The sequence below is a fragment of the Centroberyx affinis genome, unplaced genomic scaffold, assembly GCF_046629955.1.
Source record: "Centroberyx affinis isolate AG114_WGS23_722 - 3 ecotype Tasmania unplaced genomic scaffold, CSIRO-AGI_Caff_v1 ptg002808l_1, whole genome shotgun sequence".
NCBI classification, from domain to species: domain Eukaryota; kingdom Metazoa; phylum Chordata; class Actinopteri; order Beryciformes; family Berycidae; genus Centroberyx; species Centroberyx affinis.
In genome coordinates, this window is record NW_027280954.1 from 77,592 (window position 1) to 94,157 (window position 16,566).

General features: G+C 42.6%; 1 protein-coding gene across 1 annotated transcript in view; it reads right to left on the bottom strand.

The window, feature by feature from the left end:
• Positions 1-16,566, bottom strand: part of LOC139657993 (RNA-binding protein Musashi homolog 2-like) — a gene marked incomplete at its 5' end in the record, with an annotated part of 90,684 nt that overhangs the window by 18,908 nt on the left and 55,210 nt on the right. Inside the window, one exon of the mRNA XM_071535993.1 lies at positions 2,598-2,801. Within this exon, the coding sequence (XP_071392094.1) occupies positions 2,598-2,801 (204 nt within the window). The remainder of the gene's footprint in view (positions 1-2,597; positions 2,802-16,566) is intronic.

Genomic DNA, 16,566 nt, shown 5'->3' on the forward strand with positions numbered 1-16,566 from the left:
AGTGTCGCAATCATTGTTCCTTGACTGAAATATCTGGCGTCTCCTGGATCCATAGGCCAAACTCCAGGGTAATTGCCTGTAATCTTATGTAATGACAGAACTAGTTAGCAACAGGCATCCTCATCAGACAATTGTCTGCCCTTGGCTTATCTGGGCACTGCAGTGATAATACGCCTGCTTCCAGTGATTACAGACCTTCTCCATGTTTCAGACAGCATGTTGTAAGTAGTGGAGGGTGGTTATTTTACCAAAATAAAAGCTTTTGTACTGGCCTCTGCTGTGCTCGACTGTCCCGCTGTACCCTCTCTCTATGTTCATCCAGAGTTATAGTGCGTAAACCCCAAGTTGTAACCCATTCAACTATCAAACATGCCTTAATGTAAAACTTGAGTGTAAATTACAGTTGATCACCAACCACATTAGGTCTTGGCTGAGCTCAAACAGGCTGGTTAAGAGATCTGTAATACTAAGTATTTTGCGATCCTAACTTGTGTCTTGTTAAGAACAACCTGACATTTGCACTAAGATCAGTATATGATCCCTGGGTACGTTGTGAGGCTACTGAGATCCACAATCAGAAAAGAGAGAAGCTCTAGCAGATGGCAGTCACCAGTAGAGTAGATACGCAAAGTCTGTTGTTTTCATACAAACAAGCCAAAGCTTTGGAATAAGAGGTAAATCCTATGAGGAGAAGAAGTTTAGTTTCTGCTGTGTGTATTTTCTACAATTGGTCACATCTAGACATTGAAGAGCAGAATTGAAATGTTCACTTCCAAACTAGGAGTAATGGGCGTGTAGCCTACAACTTAGTGTTCAAAAGTCACTTATAAGACTAAGGCCTGGATCTACGTATTAATATGGCACAACGTGAGGCGCAGTGCAAAAACTCCAGTGCAGGTGCATTTATTCCTGTGTGCACAAGGCATTTATGTATGGACATGCAGGTGAACACAGGCAGATAATTCATTAGAACTGTGAACCTGCAAATATAAGGAGAACCAAAGCAAAAGTTGCTAAAGTTGCTAACCCTAAAGTCTCTATCCTCTAGAGGATGAACCATTAACCAACCCATCACTACTGACTACTGTAGGTCTAGGGTTTAAGTAACCATACCATCACTACTGACTAGGTGTAAGATTTAGGTAACCAAACCATCACTAGTGACTAGGTCTAAGGTTTTAGTGAATATAGTTAATAGTTGTGTTCATTTTCTTTTCATAGCAGTTTTCATGTTGCCTTGGTGCAAAATAAACTTGCCATTCTCACTTCTGTGCCACCCAGAGGTGCTACAGACAAGTTTTTATTAAGGGGCTTACCCAAGAGCAAAAATGGCGATAAATGTACAACTCAAATTGTTGTAGCCTATGACCAAATATCAAATGTGTCTATGTATTAGACTCAAAAGTCTTTGGAATTTGAAATCTAAAACTCAGGATACTGGCTTTTGGAATGGTGCAGTCTGTTGATTATGAGTTATTATAAACTATAAGCTCTGTCCCTGATTTCCTTAAAGACCTTGTCGTTAGTGATTTTACCACTGTCAATCCCAAACCTACCACTGGAATTGTTAAGTGCAATTCCAAATTGGCATTTTTTTAAAGGTTAAATAAGCTATTTCCTTGACACTATAACAATGCATCCACGTAGCTACTCCCTACTACTTTTAATGCACGCTTTTCCTTGTTTTAAAATCATTTTTGTTTTAAGATGTGCTTTTCCTAGTTCTTAAATAGCATGTTTTAAGAAGTACTTTTTGTAGTTCTTCAGTAGCATTTTTTAAGATGTACTTTCCCTAGTTCTTAAATAGCATGCACAATCAACAGCTGATTGCGAGCCTCCAGCGTTGATAAATTACCACTGCCAATTTCCATATTCCCCTCCCTCTATTTTATGCTCCAGCCTTGAAACAGCCACAAATGCAGTAAAGCAAAAGAGAAAAGTACAACGGCATCCTGATTGACCAGTTTTTTCAGCCGTAAAATGCCCTGTGCAAAACCAGAGTTGCACTAGCTCAAACCTTTAGTAGATCTGGGGCCTTAATCTGTTTATGAACCTCTGGCGCATCGCCATGAATATGTTAACCATTCTCCAACAGGGGATGTATGCATGTACAGTAGAACTAAAAGAAATGTGTATGTCATCCTTATACGTATGCCAATTTAAAACCAACATTTTGTCATAATTGCATGACGTATAGAGGGGTCAGTGTGAATCCATTTGACAACCTGTCCTTGACAGCCAGATGCAGTTCAGAAACAAGAGATGTACTGGTATGTCGATACACGGAAAGTCCAAGCCATGACGAGTGATAATGACAAAATAACAGAAAATCAACTGAACAATTCTCAAAAGGCAGTGCTATGAAAAGCATGCATTGCATTCCAGGCAAATTGCCAGTGCTGCCACACAGTGCAGTGCCTCCCTGCTTCATCATTACCCCCCCACTCCCCCAGTCTAATCTAAATTTTCTCCCTCTCTCTCTTTCTCAATGAGCTGCCGATGAGTTGGGTGCCGCCTGTGGGTCTAAATGCATGGCATTCGGTGGTTCTGCGGAGGTGGAATGTGTAGGAGTAGCAGAGAGACGTGGAGGTACACACCTGGGCTCTTAAAAGGGTCCGGGCTGTGCAGGTGGTGCTGGAGGGAGGTGGGAGAGGTGCAGGCCGAGCTGGCATGCTCACTGGGCAGCATCTGAGCAGCGGCCTGGGGCCCCAGGGAGCCATAGTCGGCCAGGGAGTAGGGCGGTCCTCCCCGCACGTCACCGCCGGCCCCGGCCGCGGAATACAACCCATAATCAGGGAACCCTGGGAGACAGGGGAGGGTGGGGGGGGGAGGATTGGGAGGAGGGAGGGAGGGAGGGGAGGGGAGGGGAGGGGGGACTCCATCATTGTGGGACAACTTTTAGACTTTTTGCAGTAATGACCTTGCTTGATTGTTTCCCTTTTTCATTGGCTGAACGGTGCTGTACTGTATAGTTGCTGTGTTGTTTTTTTTCTCCCTGCCTTCTCGCCCAGCTGTCGTTAGTGGCTGCTGCGCTGTGGGCCAGAGCACAACCCAGGTAAAAAAAAAAAAAAAAATCTATGCCCCAGTTGCTAACTTCTTTTTGATTGTGCGGTGTACGAAAGGACGATAAAGACCACCGAAGAGGGAGGACTACACTCACGGTAGATCCATCCTGATGACCACTGAGCTCATGAGCAAGACACTATAGAGTAGAGCTGGACAATTAATCGAGAAAAAAAAAAAATCTAAATCACAATATGAACTTCTGCAATTTCCAAATCGCAGTGGCTGCAATTAATTTCTTAAGAGAGAAGAGCGTCCAAAATAGATTTCTAAACAAGGTGTTTTAGAGCTGCAGGTAATCTTTGGTCCATAAATCAACTATAATATTGGTGAAAACCTTTCTGCATACTCACTCACTCACATCTATTTTTTTTAACAAAGTCACATTACTTTAAACAATTTTAAAGTTCAAAAAAATGGATGACAGGAAAAACTTTTGATGAGATGAATCGCAGTTTAAATCACAATTGCAATATTCTGTCAAATAATTGCAATTCGATTTTTTTGTCACCACATAAACAAATGATTAAATTATCTAATACACAAATCAGCTCAAATCAAGCTCTTTTAATCCTTTTGGGTAATATGTGATATACTGTAATGCAACAGCTTCGGGTTGGAAAATATTACTGGAAGACCTTTTTCCTCATAAAAAAAGGAAGCAGTGATTAAGAATGATCAATAATTTATGTCTTGCTGTGCTCATAAATCACTGAGATTAGGGCAGAAATTTCTCATTAATTTTAGATGTGACACTGGCAAGTTTGCAAGATGTGGCAAGAGAAGGGACAGGTTGAAAAGGCTTCCTATTAACGGGGCTTCTACGGAGACATTGTACCTCAGCGGCCCAAAAGATGTGCTTTCCTTACGCAGAAGAAGAGTAAGAATAATGACGAAGCGCGAATTTTCAGCATCTAAAATATCAAAGAACATCGTTAAAAGTGACCTTTGTGGATGTGAACCTTCAAATTCAATTCAGAAGATACTGAAGGGACAGATCAGTTCATCCGATGCTTTTTGATCTTCTATCACAACTTCAGTTCGGTCTTCTCCTTCGTTCCCTCACTCCCCTTCGTTCAATCTCTCCGTTTTGCAAAGTAAGAGCCATTACCTCAACATATCACCAACCACTACAAGTCTGAACACAAACCAATTCATGTCCTGGATTATGTGCTAAGCATCAACAAGTAAGTGATGTTATTACGACAAAATTTGCCTGAGACTTATCCTTTCTGAATGAACGTATGAGTGCTTGCAAACAAACTGCAATTCGAGCAGCTCCAGCAGACTGAACAAAGCCATTAAAGGAATATTTTGTCATTATCTACTCACTCTCATGTCAGTTGTAACACTGGTGAAATTTGTATGTGCATATAAGGCTCAGCCAGGTGGCTGCAAGCTGATGGAAGAGTCATGCTGCCTTCATGTGCCCCTTGTCAGCTTGTCCTTCCGAGTTTTACAGTCTTGGATATTCAACTAGTTTTTAGTCAGAAATGAAACAAAATGGACCCTGAAACAAAGGCTGCTTTTTTGGTGAGTATTTTAGAAACCAAGTGGTACTGGGCTGCTTTGTACTGCAATGCCAGAATGAAGAGGAGAATATTCTCAGCAGTTTTGTAATTGATGTTTTAATACGTTTATTGGCTAAAGGTTGTTAAAGTTAAAAATTAAACAAAGAGTGAACATCTTTGCATCTTGGGTATCATGTAAAATTCGACCACTTTATTGGATCGTTCAAGCACGCTGTACCCGTAATTACAATATTTATAAGGAGATGTTGTTGTGAATATTGGACTTTTGGACCCACAGTGCGATCATTTGGCTTCAGAACACTTTTATGGTCATTTTTGCTGTTTTTGGAACTCTAAAGAAACAGTCTCCAGCCACATGTGTTGTTTTGGAGAAAGCTGAAACAGAGCTGTGCAAGCTAACTCCCTGTGTGATAGATAGACATACAAGCTCCACTTTTGACTGACATGGGGGTGAGTAGATAATGACAATTTTTTTTACTATTCCTTTAATGGAAAAGTGTGCTAGTTGAGATGACAGCTTCAAGCTATCATGGACAAGAAGAGACAAGAGGAGAGCAGAGTATCTGCAGGTTTCAGAAAGATGAATTTAAGACTTTTAAGACCTTTTTAATGCTATTTGGAATTGAATTTAAGACCAATTTCAAAACCAAAACAAGAAACAAAGGTGGTAAAACCTATTTCATCTTATTTCTGATTGAACATAGCTAACGAAAGCTGTGCAATATAAATGGGCAGAATAAGAAAAAGGACACCAGGAAATTAATTATGGAGTCTAACTGTGTTTAGTAAAGCATATTTTGCTGCTAACTCTGTTGTGTCTTAATCTGGCCCTGGCATTACATGGTGAAAAAATAAGTCCTCTAACTGTATTTAAAGTCCCCATGTAATGAACTCCCATGACCTTTACCTTCTGGAAAACAGTGGATATTTCATGGTGACCTCTAACTCTAACCCAACCAATAAAACCATCAGAGATGTTTGAACAGTCCCACCCCTCCGTCCCTTCTATCAAATAAAATTGCCTTTCTCTCCATGATTATTATTCTATTGGTTTAGACTTTTGAATGATCCCTCACTGCGTTATGTCCCGCCCCAACTTCCTGTTCCAACGGGAAATGCATCAAATCAAGGAAGTAAAGATGCCATTTCATGGGGTCTTTAAGACATTTGAATTCTTTTAAAGGTCTTAAATTCTGCTAATTTATTTTAAGACTTTTTCAGACTTTTTAAGGATCCTGTGGATACCCTGTGAGGGATGTGTTTTTTTTTTTTGATGTACATCCAAAGCTTGTCTCAGGAGAAATGGTTGAGATTCAAACAGATGGAGCATCAGTTCTCTGCTGTTTCTGGCACCACTGGGTTTTTTTTTTTATATCACTTTGCTGATGCAGGACTTTCATGAAAACCAGTATGTATGCAGTAAATCATATATATTAAGTCTATTTAATATTCTTGAATAGAAAATATAGATTCCCAACTTATCATATGCCCTCAGGTAAAGACTAAAGATGGTATTCTGAAGGGTAAATGGCTAGTCACGTATTTAAAATGCAAATATTTCTGAAGTACTGTGTGATATCGTCGCTTTCTCTTACAACAAAGAAAGAATTCACCGAGGTTGAACAAACACCGACCATATATTATGATCTTAATTAAACATTCTAAAGTAGGCAATTATGCTATCAAGAAAGACCCCCAAGAAATACCAAGCGTCAGTATCTCATACCTCTGCCAACACTACGCAATTGTCAATATACGCCAGTTCCACATGAAGGGATTTTCACCAAAAGTTAATAATTTCTTCCATGCCACATTAAGTTATTTCACATTGAGAAATTCTCACATTTTCATGGCTGGACCTGAAACAGGACATGAGACCATCCAATCAGCTCTATATCTGTTCAGTGGCCATTAGCGCTGCTCTTCTCCCGCTGGACCAAGTTTTGGAAAAAATTGGCAGGGCAGTTATGTCTAAACTGGAAATGAGCTCTCCATGGGGCCAATAATGGAGGGTTTGCCTCTTCTGTCTGCTGACAGGCCGTTAAGTCTGATGGTGTTCCGTGAATCTGTTCGGAAGTGAGAAGCCACGCCCACTGCTACACCCCCCTTTGGGCAGTCGGTGTGAAAAGTTAATCAGTTCCTCCTCGCCCTGTGACCAAGCTTTCCACAAAGTTTCATGCAAATCCATTGAGATATCCAGTTAGACCCTGTGATGGACTGCCGACCTGTCCAGAGTGTTTCCCTGCCTTCTTTCCAATGCATTATGGGATTGCCCCCTCCCCTCTTCCCCCCCCCGTGACCCTGAATAGGAATAAGCGGGTCAAAAAAAACATGAATGAGGACTTCTTCCGACTTTTTAAGGATGCAAACACCCTCTCTCCCCCGCGCACTTGTAGACAAGTGGGGGGGATGCCCACTCAACCGGCGAATCTTTAATTGTTTCAGGAAGGAAACAACACACACATGCACACGCACACACACAAAGATTTAATCCATTTTTGATGTGCAGGCTAATAGCTGGGTGTCCTTGAGGTTCAAAGAGATTTCAGATCTCCCCACTAATTAGACGGAGACAGGCATCCCATTCTGTTCCCTCTCATCTCTCTAATTAGATCTTTAACAACAAACAAATGAAGACCTTTACTGAGGCCCTGCGCCTCTGTCTCTTCCCTTAGTTAAACAATTGTGGACAAAGACGGGAAAATGTGCACAACCACCACCAGCAGACACAGACACACACACACACACACACACACACCTGGCTGCATTGTTGGCGCTCAGATGAAAAACAAGTCCTTGGCTGCCCGGTGTCAGCCACAGCCGTGAAGGTCTCCTCTAACAAAGCGCTGATATAAATGACTCATATTATACCCAGAGATCATCGATAATGAGACCACTGTCTGCCTAAAAATGTGAAATAAAACGCCGTCGAAAGCGCCCATTTACGGATTACAGGGAATCTGAGAGCGGCCATCTGGAAGAAGGGAACGGGCCTCTTGATTATCGCACCGAGCTAATTTTCTCTCAGCTGTTATGCAGATGATTCACTTTTGAGCGTGCGGGGAAAGTGAAAAATGTGAGCTGAATTAAAAATCAACGTTTTGACACATCAAAGACGGCCGCCTCGGTAATGGTCGGGGGCTCCGCTGCTCCGACGGCGCCTCGTTTCCCCCGACCGGGACGGCAGCCGCCCTAACCTGCGGGCACAGAAATCCCCCCCCCCCCCCGGCATCCATTTTAAAACCCGTATATGTATAATAACACTGAACGGGTTTGAGGTCTTTGGCACTGTGTTAACCTGACGCAGCTATTTAGATTTTTTTTTCCACAACTCAGGCCAAGCAGAGGCCGACGATGCTGAGAAAGACAGATCCGACATGGAACGGGACATTATTTTTCAACAGCACACGTCTGCACTCCCTCTTTGATGTTTCATCAACCACTGCCTGTTCTATATCGGGCCTGTCCTTTAACACAGTGGTTCTCAACCTTTTTCATATCAAGGACCCCTAATTTAGTCCACATTAGAGCCATGGACCCCCATTTGATGAGACTTTGTCTCTCGGACCCAAATCTGAGAATATTTTTATTGTTAGATATGATTTTGTCCAGAATCCCATGACTATTGAGTATTGTATGTAGAGAGATAACAGAGAAACTATGATCAAAACAGTCATTCTTCTACATTCTTGAATTGCATTAACTTCTTGTAAATGAAATAATGGTGAAGTTTAATAATTTATCAATTTGCTGGGGACCCCCTGGAACCCCCTCAAGGACCCCTGGTGGTCCCCGGACCCCACGTTGAGAACCACTGCTTTAAGAAGCTTAGGAGGAGAGTGTTGACTTGGACCGCAGTGGATTTACATTCGAATGCGACCTCTTGAATCCAATTGGCTTTCACAAGGCACTGTTTAAAACACCCGAGAATTTCCCAGGAAAGACCTGCTAGACACCAGGGACGCGTTCAAACCTTGCGCCGTTTTGCTACGGTGCAAAACGTTCGTTCCCAACGGTATGAAACGTTTCGTCCAACGGCTTTGGATGTACGTTTGATCCCTTTCGGGGTGATTCGACATTTTCATTGGCTACGTACAAATGTCTGTCACATGGACGCACAATGGGCTTAGAGAATTCTTCGAGGAGGACGCGCAGAACCGTTTGCAACAATGTTCTTTTGTGTAAAAAATGTAAAACTGGCTATAGGTTGAATCACTATTGTGTTATAACAATTGGTGATAAGACAGTAGTGAAACCGATATTTATTTATATGACAATATCATGGATTATGACTTTTTTCCATCCGTTTTGACAAGTAGTTCCACTATCAGGTGTTACAGCCTACAGCCTCTCTGTGCCAAACGCGAGGGAACAAACCCAACGGCACGATTGCTGCCTTGTCTGTGTGTGCTGTGGGTAAACAGATGTTTTGGGGGTCTCTGCACATCTGTACTAACCCCCCCCCCCACCCCCCCACATCCCCGAAAACCCCCAACCCCTTGGCTGGCTGCCCCCGGCCTCTACTGCCACGTCCCCCTGCCAGCACCACCGCCGCCGCCACCTTTCCGCCCCGGCTGGGAGCGCGCCGCGACTGACACCCGGCGCAGCGGGCTCCCGGTGGGTGCTGTCGGTGCCACCCATCTGGGAGTGTCACGACCTGCTGGGAGGATGAAAGAGGAGCCCCACACACACACACAAGCGCACACACATGAGCACCAACACACACACACACACGAGTCCTTCTTGCCATTACAAATAGCTTAATACTCAGCAGAGGGCATCATCATCAAGGCCTAGGGAATGAGACAAACATATGAATAAATCAGTGGAATGTTTTATCTGTTGTTAGGAAACATATTGAGGAGATTTGTTGCTGCAGGGCCTCAGAGAGGCAAAACAGGCTGTCTGGCTGTTTCTATTACACTGCTCATTGACACTTTACATCTAGGCTGATAAAAGAGTAGAGCCCTGCTTATCTAGAACAGAAAATAAAGAGCTTTAGATATACCTGCACCTTGAATGGGGAATACGTTGCATTACAATGTGAATTCTCTTATTAAGATCATGCTGTGCTTGGAGTAGGAGGACTAATCGAGGATCAGTTGTCTGCTGAATAGTATGCATGGGACAAAACCTTGTTAATCTAGCGTTTATATTAATCTACTTCTACAGTATGGCAGACTTAAACTGGCTTCTATCTTCACATGTTAGAGTGTGTGAGCTGAATTGGGCTGCAGGTATTTAGTGGTTCTCAAAGTGGGGTTTGGGGACCGCTAGGGGTCCGTAAGGGGGCTCCGGGGGGCCACCAGCAAAATGAGCAAGAGTTTATTTGTATTATTGGACCGTAATTCACCAGAAATTATCCCCAATTAGAGAATGTATAAGAATGGCTATTGTAAATATTGCAGAGAGTGTAGGAAACGGTATGTGGGGAAGAGAGGTGTTTTGAAGTCCCATGCCTGCTAATATACAGTAGTTGACATATAGGCTTTTTATATAGACAGTTCAATATACTGTATGACTTCCAGGGCTGATCTTGTCACAAGATGAATGACCAGAACGCTTGTTGATGAACAGCTCTTTTCATTTCATCGGTGAGAAGTGTGAAATTCTCCACCACCACGATAGTAGAATTTGTTTTATTTCATTCGATTAATGACCAAAACACGGCGAATTGAAAAACTCTGTGGGAGACCATGAACATAACGATCCTAACCATTTTTGAACTTAGAAAGAGCGTAGTTTAGAATATCAAATCACAGACTCTTGCATTTGCTCTCGCAGACTAGCGGAGGCAAACGCGGCTCCCGAGTCTCCACATAGTTCGGTAAACGTCTAAATGTTGCAAATGTACTCTGCGCTAATGCGGCGGCACCAATCTTCCTCCATCTATTTCCATCCGCTATGATGTTATTTTTGTTGACGAAAATCATATGCCATTTTAGTTTGTGAGTAACCGAGCTGATATGACACGACTGAAATCGGACTGAACTTAAAGGACGTTTTCATCAAAAGGCAAAGACTGCGGCTCAATTTAAAAAATGGCGTGAAAATTAACACCGGTGGGTACTGTGAGCCTCTAGTTTCAGCAGTTTGACATGTGAGGGGATTCAAACAGACAAGAAAGGGCAAAGGAAAAGCAGAGGAGAAGAAGAATGATTTATGATGGACATCCCACACATTCCCATCTTTTCCTTTAATCCGTCCTCAGTGTTTTCAATGTAAACTCGCATCGCCCTTTACCTGAAATATGAATAATGCATGGATCTGTTCTTTTGCATTCTTACTTCCACTAAACAATAATCATCAAATTAGCTTTGATGACAGTGGACAAGGCGACGCGTCATCTCACACACACACACACATATTCATATGCACGCGTGCACATGCTCTTTTCTAATAGGGGGTAATAACTCATCTGCAAAACAAATGAATGGATGTGAGTTGCTGTGGCAACAGCAAAGCAGCGCGGGGCTGGCTGAATCATTCCCAGTGAATTATTTATGTTGATTATCACTCCCCTTACACACCACGCAAAGACTGCTTAGAGGGCAACTCAAATTAACAACTTTTGAGAAAGGAGTTCATTCATTAAACCATCAATACGCCATGTTGCATTGGAATTTATAGCTTGCTGTTAGACAGGGTATCTGCAGGTTTCAGACAGACAAATTTAAGACTTTCTAAGACCTTTTTTAACGCCGTGTAGAACTGAGTTTAAGACTAAAGAAACAAAGCTGTCAAAAACAGGCTATTTCCGATGAAGCTGATAAAAGCTGTGAAGCTATAAATGGGCAGAATAATAAAAAAGGACATCAGGAAATAAATCTTTAAGGGACATTTAGTCCAACTGTGTCTAGTAAAGCAGATAGGATGCATACTGTACTAACCCTGTTCTGGATTCATCTAATAGTGGACATGCAGCACAAACAAACCTGTTATTGCATGGTCAAAAATAACTGGATTTGTACATACAATTTATTTTGTTACATATAATATATTTTATTTATTTTATATTTTTATTTATTTACTTTTTGTCTTGTCTAAGGAGAAAAGACAGTTGGAGCATGACTAACTGTTGCTTCCTGCACCACTGGCTTTCTTTAGCAAACACTTAAAAACAGTATAAGAATATATACATATCAAATAATTCAATATTCTTTTATAAGATCATGATTTATAAAGTCCCAATTTATGAAGGGTAAAGATTGTATTCTCAAGGGTAAATTCTCAGTCAAGTAGAATACAAATATTTCTTGTGTGTCGCTCTCTATTACAACAACAAAAAGAAAAGTTGGAAAAAACACCAACTACTAAACCAACTTAATGGACCGTTCTAAAGTATGCAATGAAGCAAGAGAGAGTTTAGGTCGACACACTTTATTGCAATGTTGTATTCTGAAAAAAGAAGAAAAAAAATCCTACATCCTTTATTTGCATTGATGCTGCTGTGCATTGCGATGAGTTAGGAAAATTACAATGGCGCTCTATGAAAAGAATCACGGCCTCACGTCAAGACATAAATCCTGAATTACGGAGACTGTGTTTTCAGTTCTTTTCAAAGCCTGAACGTCTCTCCCTGTAACCTGTGATTTTTGTCATGTGTCACCATCAATTAAATTCCTCCCCTTGAAAAAAAAACAAAACGGCAGAGTCTACCAAAAAAAAAGCCGTCCCCGAAGACAGCGCCGCCACCCCCCCCCCACACACACACACACACACAACCCGACACTGTCGCATGAATGTGTCTAATGGAGGGGAAAATGCTTAACACCTGTCCTGTCAGCAGAATTACTCACACTATTTGTTTGTTGATGTAAGCAAAAAAAAAAAAAAAAAAAGAGGCTGGCATTTAAAAAAAAAAAGACCTTACATACAAAAGGAGTACACGCGAGTGTGTGGAGGTGGGGAGTGTGGGGTGGAGGGGGGGTGCGGGGGGTGGAGGCAGTGCCAACCTTGGAAATAACATTTTGCACAATCACCTGCCTGGGGGCAAAACTGTCAGAGGCAGTGAGTCCATCTGGGGGGAGTAGGGGGAGGGAGTGTGTGTGTGGGGGGGGAGTGCAGCTGTGTGTGCGTGTGCGTGTCCTCTCCGACAAAGTATTCCTTTCTGCTCGCGAACACTGACCTTGCAATCTTCCGAATACAGATGCATAAAGATGAGCGCGTTTTGCCCGAGCCCGCGTGGCACAAAATCACACTCCCTTGTAAAAAAAACAAAAAAACCCCAAAACAAACCCCCCCCCCCCCAAAAAAAAACGCTTTATTTGGCTCTCTCTCCCTCTCGAAATAAAGACGTCGATACGCTTTTCGCACGTGCTTCGAAAATGACTGTTGGATTATTTTCTCGGCTGCAATTAGCTTAATTTCCTCCGACGGCATTTAAAAAAAAAAAAAACGAACGGGGGCCCTCGCTCTGTTTCCGCCTGCGGTGGCTTTTTACTCCCCGTCGGAAAGGAGGGCCTTTTTCCAGCTGAATCGGAGGCTAATTAACAAAAAGACCACTTCTTTTCAGCCCGAGATGGCAGTTCATAAATAATCTATAAATAATGGCAGCTCATTTAGTGCCCAGATAAGCCAGTATGAAGATATCTAACAGATGATAGAGTGTATAGGCTGGAGGTCTATTAAAGAGCACCGCCTTTCCTCCCATCACACGTTTTTAAATTTGCCATTGCCTTAATCTAGTATACATTTAGATCTACGTGCACACACACACACACACACACACACACACACACCACAGACAACATCCAACTGCCACACACACAAAGCACCCAAACAAATGAAGCAAATGCAAAGACACGCAAGACACATCTACAGTGTACACATGCATACACATACACACACACACACACACAATCCATCATACTCTTTCAAGAAAACAAACAGCAGGAGAATAAAAGGTGGACAGCGGCGGGGGCCACTGGCGAGCCGCCGTTGAGAGGAGCTCGCTCATGTATCCATCTTCATCAGCGGCACAGACAGGCTGGACGCAAAGAGGAGGTAATATTTCCACATTTTTTCCCCAGGACGGGGCAGGGAGGGGAGGGGAGGAGGCGGGGCTAGCGTGGCCTAGTTTAACTCGACACAGCGGCTCCTCCTGACGGACGCCTGGACGACAGCGTGGCACTGGTAAGGGCCGAATATGACATGTGGAGGTAAGGCGAGTGTCAGGCCAAACGCTGTGTATCTTTGCTGCCGTGTGGTGTGTACCATGGCTGATGATGAGCAGTGCCTGAAATTAACTTTTTGGCTCACATGCCAAGCTAAAAAAAGAACACAAGCTAAGAATATCTTTTTTTAAGCGATATGCATTTTTCCTAGAAATTTGTCAACCGATTTCGCGTATAGAATCAGGTGCTGTGTGAAATCAATAAAGAGACAAGAACTGATTTAGGGTCAAATCTGTATTTCATCATGAAGTAACTTGCTACATGGCAATAACGTTAAGTCTCAACTAATGTTAGGCTTGTTAACTTTCACCTACCGCTTTGTGTAGAGCGGTATAACTGGCAGCCAAAGAGCCGGTTTGATACAGAGTTACTGTTTTGCTTTGATGCGATTGGCTAGTGGTCAGAGAGAGGTGTACGGTGGCCAGTAGGGACAAAGTTAAAGAACAGACAAAGACAGAAAACCGTATATAACTGAGGCATTGAAATGTTATGACAAAGTTTGCTGGCATTTGGTGCTTGGTGGGCGTTCATTTTGAATCTTCCTAATTATGAGATGATCGTGCATCCTTTAACAAGTCTGTTATCTCTGTGTAAAAAAAGGATATTTTGCTGGGAAAAAAGCTTTCAGGTCATGAGGAGATACTGCATTATCTACAGCCAGATGACTGAAGGAAAGTTCAGGCTGCACTAGCACAGAGTTCAGTCAGCCCATCATAATCACAATCATCTCCTGCCAGGCATTGAGTGCCACAATGCTTCAGCTCTAAGCTGCCAATCAGGCACAACTGCCACCTCCTCTGGGGGAGCTGCCTTTGCAGCTGCCTTTGCCACAGAAATCAGCAGCAAAGAGGCTGCATGCTGCTTTTGCTATCCGCCACAGTAAAGGGTTCAGCAATCCATATGGCTCCTCCAGAGCCCGGCTCTGAGCTTGTCAAGAAGAACATTATATCTAATAATGACTGCTATGCAAATGACTTACAATCGGTTCCTTGTAAAAGCCAACACCAGAGCACAGGGAAACGCTATGAAAAGTTGGGTGGCATGCAAGTCAAGACCACACCCACACAGGACACCGAATTACAAGAAGAGGCAAGACAGGAACCTATACCGACCAGAGAGAGAAATATACAGGACAGGATGGAGGAAAAAGAGAAAACAATGATGAAGGGATGAAGAGGACAGGGAGAGAGTGGACGGAGGTGTGAGCAAAGCAGTTGGAGGATATCATGAGTCAGAGATCTCTAAAGGCCAGTTCAAACTAACCAAAATCCACTTGTCTGTGGCTGCTGGAGCCTAACAGGACGGATATAAAAATGCTTCTGTCTGTCTGCCTGTTGAGTTAGTTTATTGTCTCTGTCAGATTTTTTTTGTTGACCCCGTTTCCATTCCTTGGTCGTACGCTATGGGGCCCAGTTCAGACTGTGTAAAGCTTTGTGGGTCCTGTGCAGATTGAGCTGTTCCTATTCGGACTTAGACTACTGAGGATTTTGGGCATGCCTTCACTTGCGCATGGGCTAATTCAAAACCTTGCGTTCTTTGTCGTCCCCACAGGTACGGCGGAAAATCAGGAGGCAGACTTTTCTCCATGTCATGTCTTTCTGCTGAGGCGCTGCATTTATATACTGTGCGCCTTACATTCGGCTGAGGCAGCACCTGTCATCGGGAAGGAAAGGATGAATCTCACCTGGAGTAACATTGAGGGATGTTGGCTGGAGTATGGTAAGAGTATGAGTATGGGTCGGGGGATTCAGGCAAGAGAAGAGACAGTCTATGCGTAAAAGCGCATTCGAAATATTTCTGATTTAGTGGACTGACATCATCATCATCAGTTCATATTGTGAATTAAAGCTGCGCTAGTCCAAATTTTTATGTTAAAATCCAACCGTCTTATCAGCCTAAATCACAATGTGGGGCTGTAACAGAGAAGAGCGTCCCACCCCCACTAACTGAGAAGCTGTGGATTCACACTATTTGCCTAAATTACAGGATTTATGGGTAATGAAGTCCTCAAAATTCAAACAGTCACCACTCCATGCCATTTGGGGGCACCGACTATTCAATGTTATGATATTCAGCAAGCAACAGTTTTACACCCAATGATTAATAATTTGCAGCTTTAAAGTTTTTGTGATTCAACATATAACCTATGTCATATTTTTGGTACGTACTCATAGATTAGCAGATTTCCAGATTTTAGATCAGGAAACTGATGGGAGCCCTAGACACATTGCAGGGTTTCTGGTGCGTAAGGAAATGAGCTTATAAATGGTCTTCAGTCAGAGTCAGAATCTGCATATCATGATGTGAAGGTGGACATGTCTTGATTTACATATTCAGCACCTCAAGAGTACATCTTGCAGGAGGCTGCATATTCCTGCATTTAACTCCAGGGTTTGAAACAGGGCCGTGATATGGAGTGTAAAAACAGACTGAAGCTCCATTGACCTTATTCACACAGCGTCCCTAACCCTACTGTTGTGTACCAAGATGCATAATACAAACATTTCTCATTTCACAGATTCCCTACTTAATAACATATTAGAAACAAATAGATCCGAAGAATCCAGAAGGATAGGTTCACATTTTAAAATATTTGGGCCATTATTGCTAGCTACCTAGCATATAGCCAAGGTAGCTAGTAGTTCACTAACTAGTAAGTTAGCTAATTACGTCTGTTAAATTCAAGTAGTCGGTGTGGTTGTTGTTTCTGGGATTGCTAGCTAATTTGATCAGAAGTAATTTATGTGTTGAAGTAACGCTACTTATACATATATGACAATCTTCGAGCGTCCCAC